Consider the following 23,053-nt stretch of genomic DNA (forward strand, 5'->3'; position numbering starts at 1 on the left):
AAGAAAATTCTTTAAATTAGAATATTCAAGAATTTCTTTAATTTTGAGTCAAATTCTGCAGTAAACATCTCTTTCTATATTATTCTTCATAAAGAACATTTTTTTAATGAAATAATCACCAGTGGAGCCCTGTATATATTCAAACACTACACACAGTTTTCTTGGTTCTAAGTCTATTCTTTATTCTTAAGTCTAATTATCGGTTGGTGAATACTGGCCCTGACTATAAATGTGGCCTCTAGAGTGTTAACAAGATTTTACTATAGCCATATATAGCAATGTAAGGAAAAATGCCCCGCCCCTTGGCAACAATGTTTTTAAAGCAAACATGACCATTTTCGAACTCATCCAAGATATCAATAAGACAAATCTTCTGACCAAATAACATGAAGATTGGACAATAAATGTGGCCTCTAGAGTGTTAACAAGGTTTTACTATAGCCATATAAGGAAAAATGCCCCGCCCCCTGGCGGCCATGTTTTTCAACCAACTGGCATAATTTTCGAACTCGTTCAAGATATTATTGGGACAAATCTTCTGGGCAAGTTTCATGAAGATCGGAAAATAAATGTGGCCTCTAGAGTGTTAACAGGGTTTTACTATAGCCATATAAGGAAATATAGAGAAAACTGCCCCGCCCTCTGGCGGCCATGTTTTTTCACCGATCTGGACCATTTTCGAACTTGTCCGAGATATCAATGACACCAATGTTTTGACTAAGTTTCGTGATGATTGGGCAAAAATTGTGACTTCTAGAGTGTTCACAAGGTTTCTCTATAGCCATATAAGGAATACTGCCATGCCCCCTGGTGGCCATGTTTTTCAACGGACCGAAACCATTTTTGAACTCAACCAACATATCATTTAGACAAACATTTTGACAAAGTGACATGAAGATTGGGCATCAAATGTGACTTCTACAGTGTTCACAAGGATTTTCTGTTTTTTACCCAGTGACCTAGTTTTTGACCCAGCATGACCCAGTTTCGAACTCAGTCAAGGTATCAATGGGACAAATGTTCTGACCGAGTTTCATGACGTTCGGACATTAAATGTGGCCTCTAGAGTGTTCACAAGGCAAAACGTTGACGCCGCACAACTGACAAAAGGCAATCACAAACACTCACCATGAGCACGTTGTGCTCAGGTGAGCTAAAAACTGTAATGGTAGGTATGAACTGGGTTGCAACAGTTTTTGACAAAAACTAAATATTTGAATAAAATAAGCAAAAATGTCTCAGTTTTTGTTCGCGTTTCATGCACTTCTTCAGCTTACGTTGGGTTGTTGTAAAAATAACCCATAGCTGGTAAAGGTAGGTGTGAACTAGGTCTTTTTCCCTGTTTTGTACAGATTTTTGGCACCTTCATGGTACATAACATTCACACATTTCTAGTGCGACAAACAATAGACCCACTTTCCAAACAAGAATTTAGTCGTAAACAGCTTGTTCTTAATTTAAATAAAAAGTTTAAACCTTTTTTTAATGCCCTATAATTTTCTTAACTAAAAGTAAAGATCTTAGAATAAGTTGTCTCACCTGCTCTAAAAGGTTTTTATTCAGCATTCCACTTCATAAAATGCCCAAAGATTTGTTTAACCAAACGTAAAGATCTTTTAGTAAGTTGTCTCCTCTGTGCTACCAAGTTTTTATTCTGTGTTCAAATTTTAAGCCAAGGCTTTCCCAAGGAAGAATGACATGATATACATGAATTCTTATTTAAATATCATTTTAATCAGTACAAAGGATTTACACAAAATGAGGACTATTTATTTGTGAGTAGAAAAGTACAAAATTGTCAGAAAAAAATTGCTATGCAACCCATGCTCCTTATCATAGTTACGCTTCTTCTTTTGAAAACAAAATTAGTTTTTCTGATTATTATCTAATTGAACAATAGTAAAATGCCGGCCATTTTTGGTTCGATTTGCCGGTTTTCTCTGATTTCTGTTTTTCCCTATATAAGAATTAAATAAACAGGATGCGCGTTATACATTTGTACATGGTTGCGCAATATACATGGTAAAATTCATTATGTACATTAGCTCAACTTTGTTTAGACCAAATTATTTAAGCTTGATTGCATCAAAAATATCAGGCTTATTGAAACACTCTCGATTCCGTTTCTTGGGCCTAGAACCAGTTGGTGTCTTTGGGGGAAATCTAAAGAACGCTCCTTTAGTGGGGATCAAACCTGTTACCTACCCAATAGCTAGGTGGACACCATATCCATTATGCCACGGCGACCTTGACTATGTACCCATATTGACTATGAAAATTAGCTCAACTTGACTTTGTACCTTACCTCAACTTTTCTATGTAACTTTGTTTGAGTTTAATCTGTAACTGTCTTCAACTGGACAATGTAACTGTGTTTAATAAGACTCTATCACTATAAACCTTTGTTAGATTTTACTCTGAACCTTGCTAGCCGAGACAGCTTGCGTTTCTTTTGATACCATATTAAGATTCTTTTAATATATATGATTGAGCCACCTACCTTGCTGCCAGATCTGAATAAGCAACAATCACGTCCCCATTTCCACGTACACAGTACAGGGGCCACACAGTGAGACCTGCTGACCCCTTGGACCCCTTCATTGACCCTGCATTCTTAAACACCTCAACGGGAGGACCAAAGTCAAAGCAGACGACATTATCACCAAGGGCGCAGCTTGTGGAGGGGCGGGTCTGTGAGAGGATGATTGATGGCTCACCGTCCCCAAGGTACAGGGTCTGGGTGGGGCGCTCAGGATCGAGGATGTCATACACACTGCAGGATATAGTTAACAGCATAGCTATAATGTAAATTATTGTGAGGAACTTAAAAATAATGTTCCGCATTACATTTAATTTTTGATCCCTTGTTATGATACTATATTATCACTTGTAAGAAGAGTTGATCAGATGTATGCTATTGACAATGGCGGCAAAATAGGTACTGAGCTCATGTTTCAAGGCACACAATAGAATTAATAATTAACATTTAGGCAGAGAATATTACTGATCATGGTACATGTATAGAGTATGGAAACCCTGCAGTATTACAGCACACATCAAACAAGAAAACAGTGCTGGCATAAAACATCTTAAAAGCTACTAGCACAAGTATTTCATAAAAATAAAATGTGTTCACCTTTGGTGTGATAATGTGAAACATAATGATATTATCAGTTAAGTGAGGAAAAGGCACATTTTCAATCGCCCAACGTCTTGTGTACATAATTATTATGTAACTACACTCAGAAATATTTCACAATATAATACGTAACAAATTTGATGTATTACCAAATAAGCAAATAAATACACAAGGGTGCATGATCAACAGGGTTCACAGGAGGCTACACACGGGCTGGACAGAATGAAAACACACCGTTCAGAACTTCATTTTTGCAAATACCCTAATTACTCACGTTCCTTGACACTTAAATAATTATTTTTATTGTGTCTGAAAATTTAGATACGAAATATATTCAAAATGTACATGTGTACAAAAATTTTGAGACAAAAATTAAGGTGTCAGAAAATTATAATTATATAGAATTAAAAGCAATCAATCAATGTACAATAATTTTCTTGTGATAAACTCTTCTTTTTCTGCTTTAAAAAAAGAAATACTTCACAGCTTTGCTAAATCTTGCCTGATATGATATTGAACAAAAAAGTAAAACAGAGAACATTCTGCTTCCTTAATATGATGCGATTGTTTCAAATGCTGTTTTGTTCCATTATTTTCTAACGGTATACATGGGTATTTTCCCAATAAGGCAAATGTAATGGTCAACTGCCATCAAAAGCATGCGTCTGCAAGGTTTTATCATCTAAATCTGGTTGTAAAAATCTATGATCGAAGTGGCACAAAATAAGCAAAAACAGGGCAAAAATCTGGAGAACAGAGTAGTAAAATATACTGTCCGAAAATTAAGGGACATTAAAAATGGACAAAAACTCTTAAGTCCAAAAATTAAGTCATGAAAAATAATTATTTTTCCTAAAAAAGAGGGTGTCCGAAAACTTTGAGTAATTACAGTGTCTCAATTTATTGAAATACATTTGCAAAAATCTTTAGTGCATAAAAGACAGCTGTTCTTGCATTTTGTGTCAATATCTCAAGATTTAAGAATAAATTATTGAATACATCTGATATTGGTGCCAAAATTCCGTGTTGTGTGCAGCATAACAGAGAACATGATGCGTTACACATAAAAAATTTGGCCAAGAACACAAGCTTATTAAATTAAGTAATTCTGATGTATTTCTCATTGCCATAAGCTGCATAAAATGAATTTTTACACTAGTTGAAATTGTTAAGAAAAATTGTATAAAAAAGTTATTTGAAGAAAAGCACCACATATTAGTGTGTTTACATTCACTAACGTTCAATTGTAACCCCACATTGTCACGTGATTCTGCACTCTTGTCACATGATTCTGCACTCTGTACTCTCTATCTCACAGAAATGTGACACCAACAGACTACTACTAAATCAATAAATGCACAGTTTACAAAAGATCTTGCCTACTTTATGATGTTGTCTGAAGTGAGGAAGACTATATGTGTATCTCCAGTGCTGCCTGGGTGCCATGCTACATGCAACAGCCTCACACCTGCATGGATGGAGAAGTAGTGTTCCCCAACACTCACACACCTGTAGGGGCGCAAGGAAAGCAACAGTGACATTGATATATCCACACAAAAAAAGAATAGACATATGGTCAAAAAACAATGTATTTGATCAATAATTTATATTGTGTCACAGTGAAGGACATTCTCAACTTGCAGTTTAGTTAGTTCAATTAATTACATTTTTAAACATTGGGACATTTTATAATCTTATTAAATAAATTTACCCTTGTTACAGTCAAAGAATATAATTTAAAATAAATAAGATATTTTCAAAAATTAAAACTTTCAAAGCATTTTCTTTTTACATCAATTGATTCCATCTCAGGGTCCTAAGATGAAATTTTCTAAGGAAGACATATGTCCTGCTTATAAAAAACAACAGCAGCAAACCATTCCAATGCGATTAACTCTCGGCTCTGGCGATAGAAAAATTGAATATAGATCGCCCTGAATTGCGATGAAAAAAAAACACGAGAAAATAAACCAATAAATAATCAATTTACGCATTTCAGGTATAAATTCTTACTTCTGTTAGTTTTCTATAATTAGTGATCTCCCTTAGATGTCATAGAGAGTGTAAAGTCCGGCTCGAGTATTTAAGATGTCGTAATACTTTTGGTAAACTGAACTTGCATTCTATGCCAATAAATGAAATAATAATGAGAGGGTTTTTATAAATTAAGTAAAACGGTTGAATGTGTATTATTAATAGATTTGAAATTACGAAATAACCGTAACAGTGTTTATCATTCATAAAGATCAATACCCGTGAGCACCGGCTTTGTATTTTTACTGGTAAATACCTGCTGCCAAGAATTACACTTTTATTGTTCTGCTAAGGTCATCATTGTTTAAACTGAAGGCTTTTGGCTATGAAAAATTTTCTCTGGCTATGACATTTTCAAAGTTTTGCTATGAAGACAAACAAGAGCTGTCACCATAGGATGACCTATGCCCCCTATATACGCTTGGTAGAAGTTATGAGCTTTTTTCGAAACCTAAACGCAGATTTCGAAACCTAAACACGGACCCTAAGTTCAAGGTCAAGGTCATAGAGGTCAAAATTTGTGTGCGTATGGAAAGGCCTTGTCCATATACACATGCATGCCAAATATGAAATTGCTATCTCAAGGGACAAAGAAGTTATGAGCATTTTTCTAAATCCAAACGCAAAGTGTGACGGACGGACAGACGGACGGACAGTCCGCTCACTATATGGCCTCCTTCGGGGGCATAAAAATGTCTTAGAATATCAACATAAATCAGAAAGCCACATTAACTAGAGAGCGGACACCATGCTAAATCCTTGCAATGCACTAAGTGACCCCGTGACCTAGTTTCTGACCCGGCATGACCCATATTCAAACTTGACCTAGATATTGTCTAGTTACAACTTCTGACCAAGTTTGGTTAAGATCAGATGAAATCTACTTCAATTGGAGAGTGGACACCATACTAAATCCTTGAAATGCACTAAGTGACCCAGTTTTTGACCCGGCATGACCCATATTCAAACTTGACCTAGATATTGTCTAGATACAACTTCTGACCAAGTTTGGTAAAGATCAGATGAAAACTATTTGAATTAGAGAGCGGACACGAAAAGTGTGACAGACTGAAAGACTGAGGAACAGTGTGAAAACAATATACCCCCTTTTCTTAGAAAGGGGGCATAAAAAGTTAATTTTGCAGACTGATCTAAGTGATTTTGCCAGGGACCATAATGATATTTCCATAAATTTAGACTCCTTGAACATTGATCCAACAAGAGCTGTCACCATAGGATGACTTATGCCCCCTATAAACGCTTGATAGAAGTTATGAGCTTTTTTCGAAACCTAAACGCAGATTTCGAAACCTAAACATGGACCCTAAGTTCAAGGTCACAGGGTCAACATTTTTGTGCGTATGGAAAGGCCTTGTCCATATACACATGCATACCAAATATGAAGGCTATATCTCAAGGGACATAGAAGTAATGAGCATTTTTCGAAACCTAAACGCAGATTTCGAAACCTAAACGCGGACCCTAAGTTCAACGTTAAGGTCACAGGGGTCAACATTTTTGTGCGTGTCCATATACACATGCATACCAAATATGAAGGTTATATCTCAAGGGAAATAGAAGTTATGAGCATTTTTCAAAACCTAAACATAGATTTCGAAACCTAAATGCGGACCCTAAGTTCAACGTCAAGGTGTCAAATTTTTTGCGCGTATGGAAAGGCCTTGTCCATATACACATGCATACCAAATATGAAGGTTACATCTCAAGGGACATAGAAGTAATGAGCATTTTTCGAAACATAAACGCAAAGTGTGACGGAAAGACGGACAGACGGACGGACAGTCTGATCTCTATATGCACTCCTACCGGGGGCATCAAAACAGTATTTCAATCATAAACAAGAGATGTGTTTGTCAGAAACACAATGCCCCCTACTGCGCCTCTTTGATTTATTTTATTTTTTATCATTTGGCAGGTACAGATAATTATCTCCCTTTGAAGCTTATTACTTCCCTTGAATTTGTTTTTTGACCTTTGACCTTGAAGGATGACCTTGACCTTTCACCACTCAAATGTGCAGCTCCATGAGATACACATGCAAGCCAAATATCAAGTTGCTATCTGAAGAGACATAGAAGTTATGAGCATTTTTAGAAACCTAAACGCGAAACCTAAACGCAAAGTGTGACGGAAAGACGGACGGTCCGATCACTATATGCCCTCCTTCGGAGCATAAAAATAACACCCCTACAGGCTAAGGTGTTTGCTGACTTACTTGCAGGTCACAGTGTCCTTGCCTCCATGGAACTCAGCATACTTGCCCCATTTCTGTGGCAACTCTAGCACTGTGACCCCTAGCTGACCCCAGAGGGCCAGGTGAGTCCGCGCCAGGTTCCACACTAGACAGTCCACATCAAACCTGGGTGGGTCTGTACACAGCAAAATCTAGAAATATAGATTGCACAATCACTAATTTTAGAGCTTCCATGACTAGTGTTGTTGTTAGCTGAAAATCATAAAACAATGTTGAATTTAAAAATGCTGAAGAAAAATATATAGAGGAAATGGATTAAAACAAGGGCACCAGAAGACTGTCAATAAATATGGCAAGACTTTTGTACAAAGATGAACAATTTACAGACAAGTGATAAACTTCACTGGCCTAAATTATGCATGTGAAAAATATGAATGTGTTTTACTATTTAAACAAGAGATGTGTTTGTCAGAAACACAATGCCCCCTACTGCGCGGCTTTGAAATAAAATTTCTATTTATCATTTGGCAGGTATAGAAATCATCTCCCTTTAAAGCTTATTACTTCCCTTGGATTTTGTCCAATCCAACCGGGGGGGGGGGGGGTCTGTAGAAAGTCAAAAAAGACCATGTCAGACATCAATGACAACCAAGGCCTGTGGTTTATCAAAGAGATCATAGACAGAGTTCATCATGTATCTATGGACATAAGTCCACAGGTATCTATGTAATAATAAACCCTACCATTCACAAATTAGTACAGGAAAGAAATGATAATCATTTAAAAAAAAACTTTGACAAATCAATCATTTGAGTTATAAATAATCAAAATAAAAAATCTGTACAGTGACTGAGAAAAGAACTTAAATTCTTGGTAAGGAAATATATATTCTGAGATTTATAATTATATAAATTACTTCCCTTAATGTTATTGTCTCTAACAAATCTCTATTTTTAGTAGCAAATAATTAAAAGCCACTACTGTGACTGTAGATTCACCACTCAAAATGTGCAGCTCCATGAAATACACATGCATGCCCTCCATGAAATACACATGCATGCCAAATATCAAGTTGCAATGTTCAATATTTAATAATTATCTCCCTTTAAAGCTTATTACTTCCCTTGAATTTGTATTTTTGACCTTAGACCTTGAAGGATGACCTTGACCTTTTACCACGATGTGTTTGTCAGAAACACAATGCTGCCGGTTTTGTTTTTTGTTTGTTTTTGTTTTTTATCGAGTGCACCGGGATTGTCTCCCATATGGCAATCGCCCCCAGAAAGACGTGTTAGTTGGTTACGGGGGATAGTGCAAGATACAGGAGACACCCCGTTCCAGAGGTGACCCTGGGTCTTTTTAGTGCCCGGTGTATAGCACCTAGTACACTGCACCTCGGTTTAACGTCTCATGCGAAAGACGAGTTAGTAGATTAGTTGCAGCGGGGGATCGAACCAGCGATCTCTGGATTGTGAAGCCAGTGTGTTACCACTAGACCACGGATCCGCTACTGTTGCTGCCGGTTTCTGCACCGCTTTGATTAATTTAACAAAAATATATCATTTGGCAGGTCAGATAATTATGTCCATTTAAAGCTTATTACTTCCCTTGGATTTGTTTGTTCTACCCCGTGACCTAGTTTTTGACCCGGCATGACCCATATTCGAACTTGACCTAGATATTGTCTAGATACAACTTCTGACAAAGTTTCGTAAAGATCGGATAAACACTATTTGAATTAGAGAGCGGACACGAAAAGTGTGACAGACTGACAGACAGTGCGAAAACTATATACCCCCTTTTCTTCGAAAGGGGGCATAAAAAGACATACAGTTCCAACGGAAAAATATACAATAAGATTTGTAAAGAGTATAACATTGGAAAAAAGTAAAATCAGAAAATTATTGTGTACCGTTATGTAAGTTGTGTCAAAGTAGACTGTGCTACATATGTTGTTTTTTGCCATAACTTTATGTCCCATAGTCAGAAAATATAAGAAGTGACATTTTTATTTAAGGTCAGATCGAACACAGGAGGGAAGCCCATAGTATTTTTTTAATATATATATGCTATAATAGTGCTCATTGGGTCATTGTCGACCTGAAATGGCTTGAAGTCACCCGGGGGTGACTAAAAGCCCATTCATGTCACCCAGGGGTGACTTCAAGCCGATTCTAGTCACCTGGTATCGGTTGACATGAATCGGCTTCTAGTTACATGGTTTACAGTAAAGATGGTCTAGTTTTACGACAAATGAAGTTGCACCACTCCTTGTTTCTATTTAAGCATAGATACATGTATATATATATATATCCTCCAATTACCTTGAGTCAAGCGGTTAAGGAAACAACTAAAATAATTTCTGAAATAATTCAAACAATGCCGCAATAAACTATGTACCTCAAAAGATTTATTTCATTCCTGTTGAATCCATGTCAAAATTGTTTATTTACAGAGTGTTTAACCACGCAAAGCCAATAGTTCCATACACACCCGCAAATGACAAACACCAGTGTTTTTTTTACTTATAGGGGAATGGTGGCGGGGCCCGTCCAAAGGGGAAAAAATTCGTCGTTTTTAAGAAAAGTGGAAAATTAAAAATTCACTTATTTATATGTAATGATATTTGTTATATTAATACACATGTTTGTATGAATATAATATTCACAGCTGAATGTCTTTGTCCTTTTTCTTAAAATTAAAATATATATCAATGATTTTTTCAATTAAGTTTCAGACAGTTCAGCCTTCATGCACAGTCTCAGTTTTCTTAGCCATTTTGAGTCTAATTGGGATCTTTTAAATCGATAAAATGGCAAATTTAAGCATTTTTTATCAATAAAATGGACCAAATTGGAATGATTTTATCAACAAATATTGACATAATATAGATACATCAGGCCTTTTCTTTGCCATTTTGGGAGAAAAATGCAATTAATGTGAAAAGTCCACTGATTTGGGAAAAACTATTTAATACAACTCTTTATAATAATTCAAAATAATATAAATTATAGCTATATACTTTGTTAGTTGTTTTTGAAATAAATTTGAGATATATTTATCATGATTATGAGACAGTTCTTTAATTCTAAAAAAAATATTATTATTATTTTATTTTATTTTTTTTAAACTTCTGCAGTGGATTTTTTTTACAAAATGGGGGGAAAATATAAACTCTTTTTTGAGGGGAATGGGGCCGAATATCGGCCCCGAAATTGCCATAAAAAAAAACACTGAACACTATGCGCGTTGTTTACCTTGAGTCGAGAGGTCACATCCAAAAAGCTAGAGTACTCCATTGCAATAGGCATGAGATCAACAAAACTTCGAAATTTCGATTCACTGAACAAATTTAGAGAAACTGAAAGATTACTTTAACTTTTTTTATAACTTCTATTTACCATTTAACAAGTTTCTGTTTTATCGGTCAATCTTATGTTGAGCAACATCGACACGAAAAAGTGCTCGGGAAATGAAATTTGTTCAAATTAAATTTCGGCATATATGTTAATATTAAAAGAGTTGATAAAATTATCATCCAATCGGAACAGGGTATACCCACTGAACATGTGGATATAAGATGTCACCTATTTTCGCGATGTACCTGCACAGATTGTTCCTTGCAAAATTTTCTGGGAATCATGAACAAGTAAAAGAATTTTATTCAAAATAAATCAAATACATGAAAGTATGTGTTTACACTAGCGCAGTGGTCTGCAATTTTTGTGCTAGGTTAATGAAGAGTACCGAAAAAAATGCATACATTTGGATTATTTCAGTTGAAGTAAGATTTTTAAATGCAATTTCTTTTCCTTATTTAAGCCGTGTCTGTAATTATTTTCAAGCGAAGTAATGTTAGAAAAACTAAATACTTGGAGCGCATGCCCGTGTCGTCATCACGAGAGCTGCATTCCTAATGTAAACAAAGTGATCGAAATAAGGTCATGCTGGAAATAAGGGAATAGTACGATATATATAAAATAATAATACTATGGGCTTCTTTCCTGTGAGTCAGAACAACGGAAGCAATTGGCAGACTTATATTTCATGTTTTTATTGAATCATAACAAACATGAAATTAGGATAAAAATATGTAGCCTTTGTGATTTATAGTGTTTCTTTAATATAATCCGTAAAAACAACAAAAGCATGACATTTTCTTTACCTGGTTTCGGTTTCTCTTTTCAGCACAATCGTCAATGTTCTGCAACTTAAAATATATAAGATGGCATGACGCGTTATCCCATATAAATAAATCATAGTCGTTAACTGCAATGAGACATTTGGCTTCAGTCTTCGCCTTTCTGTTGGACTCATTGGCATTGTTTTCACGGATAAACTTGCAAAAACTTTTCTCGTTTAAACATGTGCGCCATTTGTCAACAGAGGCCATTTTGAAAAACAATCTCTAATGAAAACGATGCTAAATTTTAATGTTTTGTGACAAGTACATTAGTATATATTTTAAGAATAAAACGTGTTTTTCTTTATAAATATATTTTTAAAGTATTAATCAGTTTCGTTCTAAGACACTTATCTATTATGTACTCTATTAATCATATCTAGATTAAAGCTTTACGGTCATGTGATCAATTTAATTGAAGAACAATATGGCTGCCAGTGTGCAGTCGATGTTAGAATTTTGGCAAAAGTTCGATTTACAAGAACTACAGGTAAAGACACCTTCAAGACGATGTGTTTTGTACATTATTGATATTTTAATAAAACATTTGTCCTGATGGTAATTTAATAACTTCCGTCGCAACGAGGCCAGTCAGAAAACTAGAATTTTCATTGGATTTCATTTCATTGTTTTTTTAATAGGAATTCTTCTTTCTCTTAGTTAAATTATTCAAATATATTTTATAACTTTGCAGGGGTTAATTTTTTTTTCAATATAAGGTAAAACAGGTGGCATGTATCACATTGTTGCGTTCAAATGGTTTACTATCAGTTTAGATATTGCCTGTCCAAGACCGAGATAACAAACAATAGATCGAAGGGAAAATTGTCACATGTTCAGTGATCGCAGATATCTCAAGTATTTACAATAAACTGCATGTTCCATGATAACTGGTATTGCTAACAGTTATATGTAAGTAAATATGACATTTGATTGAATTGATTGGTAAAACACAGCATGTAGTTAGCATTTCCGTTAAATCTGTTTAAACAAAAATATTCTGCTCACACAGTTTGACATGTTAAATCTGCCAATTATATTGACCTTTTTTATCTGTCATAACATGCTCGACATGTTTAGTTATGTACCAACATGACAAAATCTTTGCATACATAGAGTAAATTTTCAAGTCAGACTAGTGTATCCAATTTTATTAACAACTTTATCAAGTGTTTACATGTTAAATATCTATTGAACTTCCTTATTCTAATATGAATACCATTAAGTTCAACTTCACATAGTTTATGTGAATTTCAAACAGCTGACAATACAACTATTATAACTTAACTTGCTGAAAATTGCAATTTTGAGTACACAGTTTGTGTGATATTTTGCATTGTTAAATGCATCTTATTTAATTTATAACAGAAATTACTACACATTTATAAAAAAGAATTTGCAAGTATTGAAGAGATAAAACAAGTGTTATTAGAACAAACTATATGTTACAGGCTTGGAGAAATTGCTGGTCCGCCGGTCCTGACCGGCAGATTTCCATTTGGTCCGGCAAGTTTAACAAAAATGTCGGTCCTGGCGACCGGCAAAATGTGAAATGAATGCAAACAAATAATAATTTAGTTGAAAATTTGAAGAGCAAACCCCTTACTACATCATGAAAATTAAATCGCTCATTGTTTTGATGTTTTCAATAAGGTTGTTACGTACAATTAGCAGGGGTTTCACTGGCCCAAAAAAAGTTGTCGCCACTTTTTCGCGGTGCGAAAATAGTCAGTTATTCCAACCTTATTAATTATGACAATCGTCTGAGAAACCTTACAACATCAATGTCATTGACTATATTATTACTTTTAAAAGTATGTAAATACATAAATAACAATAAGTAACTTCATAAGTCTTAATAAGCTTTATTTATACATAAAAACATTGGTTTGCACATGTTAAACAATCACATATAACCAAACTTATCAAATAATGTTAACATCAATGGAACAGTAAGCTAGCCTGCACAATTATAACAGATGTTACAAAGACTTCTTACTTTTCCCATGCACAATGTTAATGCGAGATTATATGATTTTTTATATGTGTTAAATTGTAATATATTGATAAAATATGTTACATGTACAATAACACAAAATAGGCAAGAAAAATTATACTTTAAATACGAATTTCATAAAATGCAGCAAAGACAAATTAGCGCCCCAAGCTGATTGTGACGAACCTATTTTCCTACAATATCCGAAGCATTCGTCTTTTTATTAGGACCAGAGTAAGTGTTCGTGTGTCGTATGAATATATATTGTTGCAGGAATTTAAAATGAACCGTTAAACTAAGTTTAGATTCACATCGTACATGCATGATATACATGCTGGCGAATTCGACTGTTCAGCCGTTTTCGATTTCAGAATTAAATATCTGTCTTATTTGGCATTTTTCGACACATGTTCTTCTGAACGTATATTATTATGCCCCCCTTCGAAGAAGAAGGGGTATGTTGTTTTGCACATGTCGGTCCGTCGGTAGGTAAGTCCGTCTGTCCATCCACCAGATGGTTTCCGGATGATAACTCAAGAACGCTTACGCCTAGGATCATGAAACTTCATAGGTACATTGATCATGACTGGCAGATGACCCCTATTGATTTTGAGGTCACTAGGTCAAAGGTCAAGGTCACAGTGACTCGTTCTCGGATGCAGTTTAGGACCACATTTGCAGATTATATTATGTACTGGTGTCGTGGGGTCTCCGTCCGTCCACCAGATGGTTTCCGGATGATAACTCAAGAACGCTTACGCCTAGGATCATGAAACTTCATAGGTACATTGATCACGACTGGCAGATGACCTCTATTGATTTTGAGGTCACTAGGTCAAAGGTCAAGGTCACAGTGACTTGTTTTTGGATGCATGCAGTTTAGGACCACATTTGCAGATTATATTATGTACTGGTGTCGTGGGGTCTATCTACCAGGGCTAGCGCTGTCCCAAAATTTCTTTGAGCCAACCAGTTTTTTGTTTATCGGTGCGCGAAAACTGGTTTGGAAATAATTATATATACATGTACTATCAACTATTTATGCCCCCCTTCGAAGAAGAGGGGGTATATTGTTTTGCACATGTCAGTCCGTCGGTCTGTTGGTCGGTCCGTCCACCAGATGGTTTCCGGATGATAACTCAAGAACGCCTAGGCCTAGGATAACGAAACTTCACATGTGCATTGATTATGAATGGCAGGTGACCTCTATTGATTTTCAGGTCACTAGGTCAAAGGTCAAGGTCACAGTGACTTGAAACAGTAAAACGGTTTCCGGATGATAACTCAAGAATGCTTACGCCTAGGTTCATGAAACTTCATGGGTACATTGATCATGACTGACAGATGACCCCTATTGATTTTCAGGTCACTAGGTCAAAGGTCAAGGTCACAGTGACTCGAAATAGTAAAATGGTTTCCGGATGATAACTCATCAATACTTACGCCTAGGATCATGAAACTTCATAGGTGCATTGATCATGACTGGCAGATGACCCCTATTGCAGACCTGTTTACTTCTACGGATTCGCCGTAGTTACTACGGATTATTTGGCTAAACTACGCACTACTGATTTGTACTGAAAAACTACGGATCCATCGATCAAAATGGTCAAATTTCAGTTTTTAATCGTACTTTCGCTTATTTTCGGTCTTAATGGGTAATTTATCAATCATAATCATTTTGGCGCTTGCGTAGTAAACAACGTTGATATTCAAGCCTCCCGGGGAATGAGTGCTGATCGACCTTGTCGAGTCGTCACCGAACGACAACTGACTTGCGTATTAGTTCGCAAATTTAGCCGAATATATACGATTTTACGTGGCTATCCAGTATACACACCTCTCTCTATTGCGGAGAATACAGACGATAGTCGATGTATCGAGATTGAGCACGCCTGTTTTTACACACGTCCAAGATGGCGGCAAGCAGAAGAGAAATTGCGATTAACGGCGAAAATAATAAATTCCATTCAAATTAACAACGGATATCATATGGTCATTAGGGAATAATTTAATGCGTGTGTAAATTAACGCAACATACTACGTTTGAGATAAAAAAAAAGTGGATCTGTGTATACTCAGATTCATATGCATATTCTGCTTTATTATGTTTGTTGCGCTGTACAGTTAAATGAAATAGCATTGAACTGAGGTTGTCAAGTGCAAGATATTGAAAGGTAAACAAATAAAATATATTATTTTTACTCCATTTAATACATCATTAACACAACAAGAACACTAAAGGGTGTTTGTCAATATTTGTTTATGTTTTCCCCTTATGATATTTAATTTAAAAAATACTGAATTAAATTAACAGCTACTCTTAAAGAGCTTATGATCAAATGGTGTATTTAAGAATCGAAAGATTATTGCAAGTTTAATATGCATGTGGATGGATATTAACTAAATATTGTCTTCATTGTAAGAAGACATTGAAGCAGCACTTTATAATATAAAATGCTGTCAAACATGCACTTAAAAACAATAATAATTCTGTTACTTATAATCATATGTATAATGCTTAATGTATCCCAATTTTATGGTTTATCACGCTATTTTTTCCAATTTCATGGTTTATCCCGCTAATTTTCCCAAATCAAATGGCACAGGCTGTAACAAATCAAAGCAAAAAAAAAAATCACTTAACACATTAAATTATTAGCAAGTAAATTCATTTAATGCTTTATGTACCGTTAAACTGATACATGTATGTGACCCAGTCATGGTGTTTTAATGCTCAAAATGATTGAAAAGTTTAAAACTACTGACAACAGCCCAAAACTACTGAGAGATGCCCTCCATACTACTGAGAAGCAATCGGTAGGGTAAACAGGTCTGCTATTGATTTTCAGGTCACTAGGTCAAAGGTCAAGGTCACAGTGACTTGAAACAGTAAAATGGTTTCCGGATGATAACTCAAGAATGCTTACGCCTAGGATCATGAAACTTCATAGGGACATTGATCATGACTGGCAGATAACCCCTTTTGATTTTCAGGTCACTAGGTCAGAGGTCAAGGTCACAGTGACTCGAAAGAGTAAAATGGTTTCCGGATGATAAATCAAGAATGCTTACGCCTAGGATCATGAAACTTCATAGGTACATTGATCATGACTGGCAGATGACCCCTATTGATTTTCAGGTCACTAGGTCAAAGGTCAAGGTCACAGTGACAAACAACTTAATCACACAATGGCTGCCACTACAACTGACAGCCCATATGGGGGGCATGCATGTTTTACAAACAGCCCTTCTTTTATTTTATATTGAAATATATATATATATAATAAGTTTTTTACACATTTTATATAAATTCATTTATTTTTGACAAAATGGTATAATCTTGCTTTAATGTAAGGCAAAAGTCAGAACATGCACGGAGTCATTAAAGTATTAAAAATGCATGGGTTAATTGATTCATACTATCAAAACAAGTAAAAAGTATTCAATTGAATGCATTTATTGTGGGCTGATAACTGGGCATTCAGTTCTCTTAATACTAAGTATGGCACTATTTAAATTATCAACAATTTTGACATATATTCAAAATAGTAAAAAACAATGGTAAATAACAATCTTGTGTAATAAACATGTTACACAATTTGTTTCATAAATGGATTATCATCAATAAAATTGTTTAAATTTAAAGTGTTTTGTAATGATTTTCATAATAACTTTGATAGAGTTTGTTACAAATATGTGATTTAAAATACACTGGTTTGATGTTGCTATTTAATGGTTGAAATCCCTGTAAACGACAACTTTTTAACAAAAGAAGAAATTCTGAGAACTATTCCTGTGCAGTAACAAGAAATGATTAATTGGATTTTTTATAGAACTGTTTTAGCTGGGCTGATTTATTGTGGTCACCCTAAATGATTAACTGGATTTTTTAAAGAACCCTTTTAGCTGGCCTGATTTATTGTAGTCACCCTATGTCCAGTTTCCGGCATCTAGCTTTGATTCATCAATAGAAGCCAAATGTTCCAACCAATCTTTATGAAACTTGCTCTGAATGTTTGTCTTGAAAATATCAAGGTTGATTCTTTGATTGTTCATCTGGGCAAGGTGTATTCAAATCAAGATGATCAGTTCAAATCTTAGAAAAAAATCTGAAATGGTAACTCAGTTAAATAGGTATCAGTGGATGTGTTTTTTTACCATTTTTGGAAAGGGGCTGGGTCCCTTTGGATTGGTAAAAAATGCTGAATTTTTACCAAAATTGGGAAATAGTCTTATACTTTTTTACATTCGGAATGAGGCAGAATACCCGCCCAGTTTTTGAGAATACCCGCCCAAATTTTGAACGAAAAAAACACACACTGGGTATGTATGTTTCAGGTGGACCCATTCCTCTTAAAATTTTATCACGATAATCAGTTTTTATTTTAATAACATTATCAGGTTAAAAGAATGTTATTTTTTAGATGATTTTTTTTTAAAAGATGTAACACAATTGCCCCATTCCAATTCAAATCGGACAACAATGTTCAATTTGATAAATATTGAAGTTTTCTCCCTTTCATTTGTGTCTTATTTTGCGATAACACCAACAATCACCTGTAGATTGTTCTCATCTGAAAAAGTGGGAAATCATTCAAGTCTGTTTAATTATCCAATTGTTATTATGCATCTGTAGCGGATACCTTGATCATATGACGTTTAATGGTAAAAAATGTCCTATTGTGATTTGTTAGGGACTGAGGTGTTTGGTTTCAGTGTCTGATGATCAGTCATTTTGCAAACCTCTTTACCAAAGAACATGTATTGATGACATTTTGTTATCAAAATTTCTCCTCTGGATGAGGACATGATCATTTTAATGTTGAGTTAGACAAATTTGATACCCTGAATCAGGGTTAGCTTATATATGCAGTATTCTTTATATTACCAGCATTTCATTGTGTCTTAAGTATATAAAAGTATTAAGATTTGGAAAGAAGAAATCATTTTGGCTTTCATAGCAAATTTGTTAAACTGAATTGAATAGTGTTTTGCTTTTATGTATGAATTTTTTTTTACCTCATTGGTTATACCGGCATCTTTGGAAAAAGTATCGGATCTAATTGGGTTATTTATTAAGTTGACAAAATTGTTCACATTTTTTTTTGCCAATAAATATTTAGCATCATTAATTTAACACAGCACACCAAAGTATCACACATAGGCATGATCAAGTCTATACTTTCATTTCTATCCCTTTTTGTGTTAGTAATGGCACGAATACCAAATTAATCAGTTTATGATCGCCAAGGATCATTTTAAAACAGAATTTACCTCTGATTTAATATCTTAAATCTTCAGTATTTTCTGGGAATCTCCTCTTTGCTACATGAATGAATCCAGATTTGAAATGATCGATTGTTTGTTTAATTTGCAAACAATTCCTCAGAAGGCTTGTTTTGATTCTTTATCACATTTAACGTGTGCTGATAATTTTTCCGAAGTAGTCTGATTTCAACCCCAATCTACATTAAAAGAGTTATATATATATATATATATGTAACATTGTCCATTCTGTGTATGTAAAAATTGTTCTCACGTCGAGATGTGTTGCAGTGTAAGTGCGAGATATATAACTCTGAATGAACCATCCTTTTTTTGGGGATGGGGATTTCATAATATGTATGTCTCGTTCTGCACCGTAGCTTGGCGCACACGCCGAAGTCTCAAATGGGAATATGTATGTCTGTTTGTATGTCTGTGTATCTGGTTGTTCACACACCTTTCTCCCTATATATTAATTATTGACTGTGAACGAGTATCCATTAATAGATCCCAGAAATAGGAAATGACGTTGTTGGTAAATATAATTATCTCCCTGTTAATACACAAATATATTCATGATTTCACTGTATCTTTTTGATCCAACGGATTTCCGCGGTGTCTCTAACATAGTGTGAGGGTAGTTTAGAATCCTTATCGGATCTTGCCCTAATACAACTATGGTTTCATGTTTGTAAGTAAGTGTCTATGTGTGTAACATTGTCCATTCTGTGTATGTAAAAATTGTTCCCACGTCGAGATGTGTTGCGGAGTAAGTGCGAGATATATAACTGTGAATGAACCATCCTTTTTTTGGGGATGGGGATTTCATAGTATGTATGTCTCGTTCTGCACCGTAGCTAGGCGCACACGCCGAAGTCTCAAATGGGAATATGTATGTCTGTTTGTATGTCTTTGTATCTGGTTGTTCACACACCTTTCTCCCTATATATATATATATATATATATATATATATATATATACGTATATACTGTTTGGATTAGATGGTCCTGTTATATTCCAGCCCCTGTCCAGCTGATTCCTGCTAGTGTCAAACAATAATGTGTCCCTCTCAAATTTCAAGGGTATTGCTTAATTTTAAATAGTGGCACCTACGTATGTTGCTATTCGGTTTGAATCTAAATTTTGAACTAGTATATCACATGAATCTGTGATAACTGTTGCTTTAAAAACATCTTGTTCTGACCTACACAAAGCATTCATAAAACAAACTGGCTGATTTCTCCATGATCTGAATTCAGTGGTGAAAATAGAATTAAAAAAGGTTTTGAAAGTAAATCTAGTGCTCCAGCTAGGCCTAAATGGAAGGGTGCCCTACACTGCCCTTCCGTAGTTCCGCCTTGCCCTTCTGAGGTCCGCCCTGCCCTTTTTATTAAAAAAAAGTAAAAAATTCTTCCTTTGACATAATATAATTTATTAATCTCCAGAGGTGTCAATTATCCGGATTATTCCGGAAAATCCATATTTCATCCAACCAGGGTCGGTTTTGAGATCAATTTAAATCTGATTAGATATTTTGGGCTGGGGGGGACTTCGTTTGTAAGCGCGATCAATTGCGAACGAAATGATTATATTTGTTAACTCTTCATCGTCTTTCTGGAAATAAGGGCTCGGTACCAATTTTGACGGTTTTTTTATTTATTTATTTCTGATTGGCTAGCATATGGCACGGACATGAACAGTAAGTGACGAAAAATCTTTGCTACTTTCCGAAAATCTTACAGGTCAACGAAACGTTGCACATGGCAACTGTCATGAAATATTCTAAGTGATCGATAAACAAAGTAAAGCAGTTCAGTAGCATATTGTAAAACAGTATGTTAACCAAATTAAAGTTTTTGCTAGGTAAATGGTTTTCGTTTTTCTGCATTCAAACCATATGCACATTTATTTCATGTGCAAAACATGTATACATTTTTCAGATTGTCGTTTTCAGATACTGCATTTTTTGCCGATTTAATTTATATTTGACGTCCTTAATAAACAAACCTAGAATGACAAATACACATGCGGTGATACGGACGGTCTGATTTATAATATTATGCATAGTATTCACCACAAATTGCAACTAGAAAGACTATAAAATAGTACAATTAGTGAAGGCTTGAGGGTGGGGTCACTGCCCTTTTTCTTTGTTGGGGATCAGCGTCACCAGACCCCCCGGCCTAATATTCGGGATTTTAAATTTCCGACAATTTACAACCATAGGTAATACATTGATATTAATCTATTTCTCAATATATACATTTTTTTCATGGTTTAATGATAATGGAAATATCGTTTTAACAATTATGAATAATATACAAATGAAAATCAAACAGGGAGCATTCCGGATACGACCGTGCTCTCGAAGAGCCCTTTTGACAAAATACTGGGCGCTTGAAAGTGCCCTTTTGACATAATATTCCCCCTGCCCTTTTAAAATCGTAGCTGGAGCACTGAAATCAGTGTGTTTAACATGAAGCTTTTTATGTGAGACTATCATGAATATTATCTCACAAGTGATGACAGTAATAATGTTGATTGTTTTTGTAATCTGTGCTATAGCTGGTTTGCAGGATGTAAAAATAAGTTAGCTGGTAAGATTATTTACAGTTTCGTACAAATTTCCTGCTGTTTGAATTTATTGATTGTCAATATTTAAGATCACATTTCGCTTTTTGACAGAGTTTGCTTCCTTTTTGCCGACAATTTTCTAAATACCTCTGGGCTATATTGAAGGATAAAGCCTGTATTGTAAATATTGATCTATTGATTACAATGGAGATATTTGGTTCCCATAGCAACCATTTCATGTGCATTAGCAATTTGATTTAGTGTATTGAAATTGAAGACTACATAATAACTTGCGAATTGGAAGGATAGGGTAGCGAGATGGTTCGACTATTGTTGCTAGTTTAACAATAAGTCTCCTTAGATAATTTGTATTGATTGAAATGTACACCAGGTATTTAAAGAATTTAAATATACTTTGTCGTCTCAGTGACAAATGTATCATTTGCCATGAAGTGATGTTTGCTTGATTTAAGACCTCTGAGGAGTTTTTAGTTTATAAGATCAATCCTATTTTATTAAGTGCTTAATTATAAAAGTTTGATTTACAAAATTAAGTTTTACAATTAATTTACAATTCAAACATTTCATATAAATATAAATGTTTTATCTGTCATATACCCAAATGGTATGTTGTTTAATGCGATTTGTTAACAGATATTTAATAAACGCCATTTATTGTAGTTTAAAAACAACAATGCTAACAGATTTGTTCGTGTAAAACCAGTAATGTTAAGTTTTAAAGCAACTTGTTTACATATCTTTAATTACCCCCAGTAGAGTGTGGTATGAAGGGACTTATTAACATATTTTTAAATATTTTGTAAGTGTGTATGCATGTCTTTAATTCATAAACTGTATTATGTTGGATGATCGTTAACACAAATTCAATAACACAACAAACCTGATTTGTGATAAAAACTAGAGAGAGTAGAGAGGGAGATGCGATAGAGAGGAGATATCATAGAGCGAGAGAGCGGGAGCTAGAGAAGGATCGGAGAGAGAGAGAGAAAGGAGACAGAAGAAAGAAAGAAAGAAAGAAAGCAAGAAAGAAAACCCCAAAGAAATAAGACCACACCCTCCAAATCACCTCACTCATCATCCCTGCCCTCCCTCCTCTCCTCTCATCTCTCTTCTCTCTCTCTCCCCTCTCCCCCTCCCCCTCCCCCTCCCCCCTTCCCCTCTCTACTCATAATTCAGAATATTAATACGTGTGTTGTCATAATATCTGGGTTGATAAATAAAATGATAGTAATTTGTTGAAAAACATATCTTCCAGTTTGGGGTGCATTTTTGCTTCCATGTTTTTATGCAACCATTTGTTTGAATACTACTAGGCAGTTTAATTTCTTTGCATCTCAGGTGGGTGCCTTAGAGCCTAAGGCCCTCTGTTCAGTTTAACCCGTTCCCACTTAGAAGCAAAGTGAAAATGGCTATGTGCAAACAGCATAAAACCTGAACAGCCTGCAAGTAACTCGCAGTCTGTTCAGGTTTTATGCTGTTTGAGGTCATCAGTATCTAACAGTTGGAACTAAAATCTTTAAAACTTGGATCTAGTAACAAAAAGGCCTTTAATAATATTTAACTTTCTGAGAGACTAAAAATGCATAACAATACGTATGTAAGTGGTTAAGGGTTAACAAGTG

At 35.0% G+C, this 23,053-nt stretch overlaps 2 protein-coding genes across 7 annotated transcripts in view; one reads left to right on the plus strand and one right to left on the minus strand.

Moving 5' to 3' along the window:
• Positions 1-11,787, minus strand: part of LOC127837690 (nucleoporin 88-like) — a 42,145-nt gene extending 30,358 nt beyond the window's left edge. For both annotated transcript variants that reach the window (XM_052364972.1, XM_052364963.1), the window contains exons 1-4: positions 11,554-11,787; positions 7,410-7,579; positions 4,523-4,648; positions 2,501-2,773 (exon numbers count right to left, since the gene is read on the minus strand). In XM_052364972.1, coding sequence (XP_052220932.1) covers positions 2,501-2,773; positions 4,523-4,648; positions 7,410-7,579; positions 11,554-11,781 — 797 coding nt within the window. In that variant the 5' untranslated portion in view covers positions 11,782-11,787. The remainder of the gene's footprint in view (positions 1-2,500; positions 2,774-4,522; positions 4,649-7,409; positions 7,580-11,553) is intronic.
• A 152-nt stretch (positions 11,788-11,939) lies between these two features.
• The window catches only part of LOC127837709 (protein CASP-like), a 149,619-nt gene continuing 138,505 nt past the window's right edge, over positions 11,940-23,053 (plus strand). For all 5 annotated transcript variants that reach the window (XM_052365033.1, XM_052364991.1, XM_052365021.1 and 2 more), the window contains exon 1: positions 11,940-12,061. In XM_052365033.1, coding sequence (XP_052220993.1) covers positions 11,999-12,061 — 63 coding nt within the window. In that variant the 5' untranslated portion in view covers positions 11,940-11,998. The remainder of the gene's footprint in view (positions 12,062-23,053) is intronic.

The sequence above is a fragment of the Dreissena polymorpha genome, chromosome 1 (assembly GCF_020536995.1).
Source record: "Dreissena polymorpha isolate Duluth1 chromosome 1, UMN_Dpol_1.0, whole genome shotgun sequence".
In the NCBI taxonomy this organism is placed as follows: domain Eukaryota; kingdom Metazoa; phylum Mollusca; class Bivalvia; order Myida; family Dreissenidae; genus Dreissena; species Dreissena polymorpha.